General features: G+C 50.9%; 1 protein-coding gene across 1 annotated transcript; it reads right to left on the reverse strand.

Annotated features, from left to right (window-relative positions):
* Positions 1 to 1,629: 1,629 nt before the first annotated feature.
* ATOX1 (antioxidant 1 copper chaperone) lies at positions 1,630 to 6,479 on the reverse strand. Its single transcript, XM_062502229.1, has 4 exons — positions 6,428 to 6,479; positions 5,020 to 5,095; positions 3,601 to 3,757; positions 1,630 to 1,825 (listed from the first exon to the last, which is right to left on the reverse strand). The coding sequence occupies exons 1-3, from the start codon at positions 6,431 to 6,433 to the stop codon at positions 3,624 to 3,626; spliced, it is 216 nt and encodes a 71-aa protein (XP_062358213.1). The 5' UTR covers positions 6,434 to 6,479; the 3' UTR covers positions 1,630 to 1,825; positions 3,601 to 3,623.
* Positions 6,480 to 8,115: the final 1,636 nt, after the last annotated feature.

The following is an 8,115-nucleotide window of genomic DNA, read 5'->3' on the forward strand; positions in this document are numbered from 1 at the left end:
CAGCTGTATTCAGCCCAAATGCAGCTCACACTCCAAAGTGAGGACTGTCACAGGGTGTCATTACTCAGTATGCCAGAGCTTAAAGCAGTGTCTGGCCTCTCTGCCCACATTGAACAACACAGGGCAGGGAGAGCTGAGAGATTGCAGCCCTGCAGATAGGTGCTGGAGCTTCAGACATCTGCATGAACCTCCTGACTGGCTATGGGTAGAAACCTTTCCATAAATAAGCAGGCTTTACCCAAAGCAGGGAAAGGAAAAGGGAGCAGAGCAGCCAGGGGAGCATGGACAGCATGAGCTGCACCCCAGACACCAAGGACAAACAGCCTGGTTTCAGCAAGTCAGAGTGGGAGTTGTCCTGTGTGGGCACCACACTGCCACCAGCCTGGCAGGCAGCAAGTGACACAAGGACTGCTGTCTCCAAGTGCCATCCAGCTCCTTGCCAGACTGCCAGCACACATCCTCCCCCAGCCACTGCCACCAGAGCTGAGCCACTGGCTGGGCACTGGCCATGCCTGGGAGGAAGATGAAAGCAATAAATAATAACTGAGATTGGCAAACACCAGCTCAGGGCAGCAAGGGTGGTCTGGGGAAAGGGATTCACTGCTCCCCAGGACCCTGGAGGGGTCACACCAGGCATCTGAGTGCATATACATGAAACAGAAATAGGTCGTGGTTCTGGGTCTTGGCTCTGGAAACTTCCTGCCTAACTGGGGAGACTTTAAGGCAAGAAAATAAAGCAATGATGCTACAACTTGTAGCCTTTAGCTTTCCTTAATTTAAACAGTAATAAAAAGTGTCTGCAATGCATTCCTTGAAGTGCCTCTCCAGACCCCTGCAAGTGTGTCTGCAGCAATTAATCATGTATGGATCAAAGTAAAGAAGGACTTTGAAGCAGTAAACTACTCTAAGAAAGAATAAATTGCAATTATGTTAAAACTAATCTAAATCCGTTGTGAAAAATCTCCAAAATATAGAGTAACGTTTTACTCCAAACTTTAGTTGCTTTTCCTTTCTGTAGAACAAGCTTGGTGCGACTGGTAGAGGTGGGAGACATCCCCCATGTGGAACAAGAGACAGCAGACTGGGACACACACATGCAATCCCTCTACTGGGCTGAAAACCTGAATTAAATGAAAGCAACAGTACAGTCCAGAAGACTGGTCACTGGGCCAGGAAATAAGAGACCTTGGATATGCCCACACCCTTCTCCTTCCTCCCTCCCTTCTGTATTTCTCATCAGCCCAGGCATTCTCTTTTGCACGCTTGTGCTCAAGGCCACATCTAGCTCAAAAGGACACTTGGTTATCCTGGACTATCCTGTACAGGGGCTGCAAAAATCCCTTCTTCCCAGTACTTGCATGCTAAATTGAAAGTTTGTTTGTTCAGTGATGGAACACAACACATTCCAAGATGCAGATTCCCTGAATCTAAGTGACATTCAAGCACAGTTCTCCTGAGATATGTCCCTCAGGCAGAGGTTGCAGTCAGCTTCTAAGGATAGCTGCAATTTCCTGAGAGACCTGTCTTGCATCAAAGGGGAGCTTTCCATCCCTAAAAACCTCCTCTTTCACAGAAAACCACTCAGAGCAGTTACAGAGACACACAGGACACACAGACATGCACTGAAAGTTAAAAGCAACGCCTCGATTTACTGTGGAACTAGAAACTTCCTCCTCCAGACCTCTCCACTTTTAGAACCCAAAGCCCAGCTGTCTCCTCCTGCCAGGCCTCTGCTTTCCAACATCTGGCAACGGTCAAATGACACAGCAAGTTGGGAGACACGCAGACAGTTAAACAATTTTTTGCTGAAGTCATATGTGAGTTCCTGCAAAATAAATATATAAATGAATAAATGAAGGGAAAAGAACACCAAGGCTCAGAGGAGACAACGTTATACAGAGATGCCCTCTGCCGGTTAGGCAGGAAGAGGGCCAAAGGAAATCTATCCATCAGAGCCAAGGGTTTGCAACTTCCCTCCCTCCTTGTACGGATGGGCCCCTAAAGATATTCCCTATGTGTAAAATTTAAATTTAGTGGATTTTTAGCTTGACTGCTGAAGTGATCTTGCAAAGGCAGCCCAGCCCCCCACTCTCCTCTGCTCCTGGTCTTAAGATCCTTGTATAGAGTCAAAGAGCTTCAGTTAAAATGCAACAGGAAAACAAAGGCATCCAGAGAAATGTTCTGCCACGCTGGCCAGCTGAACTGACTCACCGGCTGCCTTGATGTCATATAAAGAAATAAATGGGAAAACTGGGCCAGGAAAAGAGATACATTTCCATTATTTGATACTGACTTTGCTGTAATAGTTAAATTCTGCAGGCACTCGACACATAGTTCACAATACTCTGCAATTTGTAACAGCCCTTGCAGTCAATACTAGGAAACTGAAATACATTGAAAACTATTTGAGGGGCATATCAATTCAGAACATGCCCCCCTCTGTTGAAGTGGGGTTGTTATTTGATTACAGCTATGATTTTAAACAATTTCTAAGAAGCATTGAGAGCTTGCTCAAATGATACAAATTGCAATTTTAAATCTGTTGTCAGCCTATTAAACAATGCAGATCTATTGCACACACATCACTATCAGCTCAGTTCTTCTTTGTATCAGTTTAATTCCTGCTAGTATAAATCCCTGATTTAATTTACTGACTGGGAATTAAATCAGCATGAACTGGTTTCAGTGCATCTGTGCTGGCTATTTGTGATGATCCAACTAAACCATTAAAAAAAATGTCACCAGATCAGAAAGCTCCACTGGCAGAAACAAATTCTTAAGAGATGCTATGTAATAATTTTGCACACTAAAGAACAATACATGCAGTGAGTGGGCAGCCCTCTCCCACTTTGTTCTTTTCCACTGAAATTGAACCTTGTCTGCCAATATATTTTACAGTCAGCAGAGTTTTGTACATGTCTTCCTAATGCTGGAATTCTGTGAAAATTGACAGGCTGCAACATCAGTCTGTCACTGGGGTGGACAGCTGGCCAGGGAATGTATGTACTGGGAGCTACTCTGAAACCCAACATTTAACATCCAGAAGAGTGCCAGGGAGCTGCTGTTTTTCCATCCTTATGTTTAGTGGAGGATTTAACATCCAGAAGAGTGCCAGGGAGCTGCTGTTTTTCCATCCTTGTGTTTAGTGGAGGATTAACAGCCTTATCAAGAGAATCAGTTGTTGGAATTCCTTGTGCTAAGAGCCAACCCACAGCATCACACACCCAAAGGGGTCTTAGTGTCCCATCACCCTTCCTGATATTGCTGGAGCCCACCACTCTCTCTGGCCAGCTGTTAAGTGTGTTTGGGATTTGTTTTCATGCACAATATGCTCTGGCAAACTCTAGGTTCACCTGGGAATGGCACAGAGGCTGTGTTCCACCTCTCCAATATAGCCAAGGCTGGGATCACACAGGCTGTGCAGAACAGCTAAGGGGTCCCTGTGTGTGCTCCAGCTCCTTCTCTGATATAAGGGGTTTGCTGAAGCTGGACCTGCAGGTCTTTTTAAATCTGTGCTTTCCAGGAAGATGTCTGTTTTACTGAGAGAGCTGGAAAAAGCTCAGATGACTCTCTTCCACACTGGGTACAGCTGGTATATACCTAGCTCTTCACATCAGGCAAGGCTACTGTGCAGACTTCTCTCCAAGGTAAGAAGCATTCTTTCCAGTCTTCTTGAGGGTTTCCAACAGGGTGTCAACGTTGTGCTCCGAGTCAATATACACCTTCTTGTTGGGCAGGTCAATATCAAAGTTGACACCTATGAGGAAAAATGTTGCATAGTTAGAAGCAGCCAAATGGTGTAAGCACAGGGAAAGCTCCCCTTCACACATCTGTGCTCCCCAGGGCATCAGTCAAACATTTATCTCCTGCCAGCACACTCTGATACCACCAGCAGCCAGCAAAACCAACCTGGTGTCCTGCCAGCAGTGGTATGAAGGAAGTCAAATCTGCTCTAGCTCCACATCAGGCACCACAGCCTCTCAACTGCTTTAATCTGCTCACCCCACCTTGGATCAACACAATCACCCATGTAGGAACCAGGGTAAGCTGAGTTCAAACCAACCACTAACATTTCCATCCAGCTCAGTCTGTGCTCTGGCTTAGTGTGGATAGGGTTAGGAAAGGCTCAGGACAAGATGCCTAAACTGGTAGTACCACCTAATAGCTGGAAGTAAAATGAGGGAAAAGATATTTTACCATGTGGATTTCCCAGTGCCTAATAAAGGTGAGCTCATCTCATCCCAGTGAGAGGAACTGGACATGCAGTCTCTATCCAGTTATGTATTTTCACAAAACCTGTAGTTATGTGTCAGCTTTGAGAGCTCTGCCACATCATCATATGAGGCTGACACTGGCCAGGCTGCTGAAGAGTGACAGAAGTCCTGACAACCACACAGAGAGAAAATGGGATTGTCACAGCCTGGTAATGGGGTCTGGAAGAAGTTGCAAGGCCTTTGCTTTGGTGGCTGGAAGCTGTTCTCCCTCGGAGGGGAGCAGGTCCTCACAGCTGACAAGGGCAGATCCTTCTCTCTTGGAAATGCCAGCTAACAAGAGACATGGGTTATAATTTACCAGGTGGTATTAAAAATAGGCTACAGAGACAACCACCAAATGCTCTGCTCAGCAGCTCTTCACTGTGACTGTTGATGACAAATCTCGGGAAGCACCACAGACACCCCAGGCCTCCTTGGAAACACAGCCAGGCAGGACATTCACCTCCGTTCCCTGTGGCAGCCTGAGCAGGGGTCTACCAGTGTCCTTCCCAGAGGGTTCAGGGTGAGGCCCTGGTGACACAGAGCCACCTGCAGCTGTGGCAGCTCCTCCCTCCCTTGACAATTCTCCAAGAGTCACAGACCTGCAAACAACCAGCACAACTTGTTACCAAATAAGGAGCAGGCTCAGAGCAGAGAAAGGAGAAGTTTCCAACTTTTGACTTCTACCCACAGTGTTATCCTTCAGGATGGAGGTCCCCAGGGCACTGCCCCAGAGCTGGTTGTCCCACACCCAGCACTGACTCACCTCCCAGCCTGTGCAGGACACGGGTGACTGCATTGGAACAGCCCTCACAGGTCATGTCCACAAAGAACTCGTGTTTCTGCAAAGAAAAGAGGCAGTCGAGGAGTCAGGGAGAGCACAGCTGGAAATACACCATGAGCACTCCAACCCTTGCCTTTTTCCTTGGGGAGGTGGGTTCAAAGCCTCCCAAGCCAAAAGGACCATACACACCCCACTAAGGGATCCTAACCAAAACTGAGAACTCTTGGTACTCCTCCCTACAGTGTCCTTGTGCTGTTCCCCACAGCATAATCCCGAGGGGTTTTTTGAGACGGTATAGCTAACTCCAGAGTCAGCACAAATCACCATCCCCATCTGCTGAACTTAGTCTGTCCAGGGGGAGCCAAGGAGAAGCAAATCTCCTGTCTCCAGCTACTCGCTGTCCTAACTTAAGTCTGAGAGGTTTTTAGTGCTTCCCCATCCTATTCTTTGTGCGTCTACAAGGCTTCTGGTCCCCAATATAATAAAAATATAAGCAAACCAGAAATTTAATGAGCATTAGTCTGTTCTTTCATTCCTCCACTCGACTGGGGCCCCAGTGATATCTTCACTACTTGTGAGCAACACTGGGTCAACAAAACTCTGTTTGCCTGTAACTAAGCACTGCCTTCAACCTTTGGCATCAGATGGGTCCTAATTTCATTCTCTAGCATGTGCTTTTTGCTTTCCTTAAAAAAGGAAACCTGCAACACATACTTCCTTCTATTCAGAACCACCCTGTGCCCCCTGCCACTGTGAAGTGAAAACCCTCTTGGGATCATAGACCTAGGAAGGAGCCTGGGACAGAGATTCCCGTTAGGTTTTTTTTCAGTGTAACTGCCATTTTCTTCATTTTTATTTCCCAAAGGTCCTGGGTGCTTTGGGGAGGTGTGTGGGCAGGGAGGAAGGAGGGTTCCATCAATGCTGCCTTTCTGTGTCCTGGCCCCGGGGAGGTGGTGGAGGGGGGGCTGGGATTTGGGGGAGTTTGAGACTGGGGGAGACCTAGAGACTCGGGGGAGCCTCTAAGTTTGAGGGAGCTACAGGATCTGGGGGAACCTTGGAGGGGCTGGGGGAGCCCTGGAGAACTAGGGGAGCACCGAGGACTGGGGGATCCCTGGGGGCTTGGGGGAGCCTCGAGGACCGGGAGAGTCGGGTGGGGGCTTGGGGGAACCCCAGACTGGAGAAGCCTTGGGGAGCCGGGAGAGCCTCGGGGGCTGGAGGAGCCTCGGGGAAGTGGGGAGCCGCGGAGGTTCGGGGAACCTCGGGGGCTGCGGGAGCACCGAGGGTCGGGGAAAGCCCCGCGGGCGCTCCCGGCAGCGGGCAGTGCCCTCCCCGCCCCAGCCACGACCCCCGACCCCAGAGAGGCCCCGGGCCCTGAGGCCCCCCCACCCACCGGCATGGCGGAGCCGCGCTCCCGGATCCGGATCCCCGATCCCCGCGGCAGGCTGCGGGCGCGGCGCGGAGGAAGGGGCGGGCCATGCCCGGCCCCGTGGCGGGGCCGCGGCCTCGGGAGGCGGGGATGCCACGGAGGATGAGGGGAAAAGCTCTGGAGAGCGGCGGGATGGCGGGTGGTCCGTGTGGAGCTCCGAAATGGGTGCTCCGCTCGCTTCCAGGTTAAGGGTCAGCACGGACAAATGCTGCGGGGTCCGGGCTGGAAAAGAAAGCTCGTTCCTCTCCGTCATTTGAGATTTTGAGATTTATTGGCTTGGAGGAGGTCTGGTGGGCTGGATGTTGAAGGGCGAGAGGTTTGAGAGGAGTCTCTAATGCAGAGCAGGTTGAGAAGGGCGCTGGTCTCTGAAGATGTGTCTGCTTTGCGTGTTTGTGATTTTTTTTTTCCCTTCCCTGGCTGTATGGTCCTTCGAAGGAAGAATGAGCCCCTTTTTGAAAAACCCAGCTGGGGGGTCAGGGCATTTCTTTTTAGGTACACTGGATGCTGCTGCTGTACCGGTGGTTTTATAAAAGAGGAATTCCCTGCCCCGCTATTGCAGAGAGATGTCCTGGATCCCCTGGCAGAGTTTATTCGGGATGGGCTGTTGTGCTGGGTCACTGGGCTCATGTTAAACTTTGTAAAAGTCTGCAGTGCTGATTTATGAACTGGCAGATTGCAGTGTGGCTTAGGCTAAAAATAGCCAGGAGGTATTGGGGGAGGATATTAATGCTGAGTGTGGCCCCACGCCAATCCACTGTCTGTATCTTCTGCTGCAAGGCATGGCAGGGAGGGGTTTGGGCAGCGCTCAGGGATGTGGTGGTGGGCAGGAAGTAATTTTTATAGGGTGCAATCTGTCTCCGAGGGCTTCATGTCATAGATACATGTGGGATGGGATGTGACACAAACAAGTGGAAGCTATGGCTGCCTGGAAGCTGCTTAGCTCTGGCTCACTGCCTGTTCCCATTCCCTCCTGCTCTCTGGGGTCCCTGGACCAGCACCTGCTGGTGAGCAAAAAAATCTGAGATCTTCCAGGCCTTTCTCCTCCTTTGTGGATGTTTTAGAAAAGGCTCCTGCTGGGATTGTGTTTCCTCTGGGGCAGATGATGCTGAGTCTGTTTTGCTCAGAAGCTGTGAAGGAAGAGCAGCAGCTGGATGAGGCTGCCAGGATGGGCAGGGGTCAGTGACCAGCAGTGACCACCACCTTCCGCTTCGTATGAGTGACCGGGGCCGTGTGTGGTGCAGCTGCCTTGAGGTGAGCAGCTCTTTTTGCCCACTCCCACTGGGGGTTTCTCTCAGGTGCGTGGGCCAGGTGAGCCCCAAGCAGCCTGTAAAAACACAGCCAAAGCAGACGGCCACTGCCTGTTCACTGCTGGGAGTCCGCAGCTCTCGGCCGTGGGGGACAGGCCCTAAACGCCCCCGACACCTCCGCACATGGCGCCCGCCGCCATGTTAGCGCCGCCCTCCCTCCGGCAGGGGGCGGTGGGGAGCGCGGGACACCGCCCCGCGTGGCGCCCGCCTGCCCCTTTAAGAGCCAAGCCGGGGGCTTGTCCGTCAGCGCCCGTCGCGCCCTCCCATTGGCCGCCGCTCCCCGTGGGGCCCGCCCCATCTATAACGGGGTTTACCAGCACCTTCTCAAGGGCGCTGCAGTGCGGC

The sequence above is a fragment of the Cinclus cinclus genome, chromosome 14 (genome assembly GCF_963662255.1).
Source record: "Cinclus cinclus chromosome 14, bCinCin1.1, whole genome shotgun sequence".
Taxonomy (NCBI): Eukaryota; Metazoa; Chordata; class Aves; order Passeriformes; family Cinclidae; genus Cinclus; species Cinclus cinclus.

Excerpts from the sequence above, each read along its gene's own strand:
- ATOX1 (XM_062502229.1), bottom strand. Across the intron at positions 3,758-5,019 it reads TGTCCTGCACAGGCTGGGAG|GTGTCAACTTTGATATTGAC; the intron begins GTGAGTCAGTGC and ends TTTTCCTCATAG.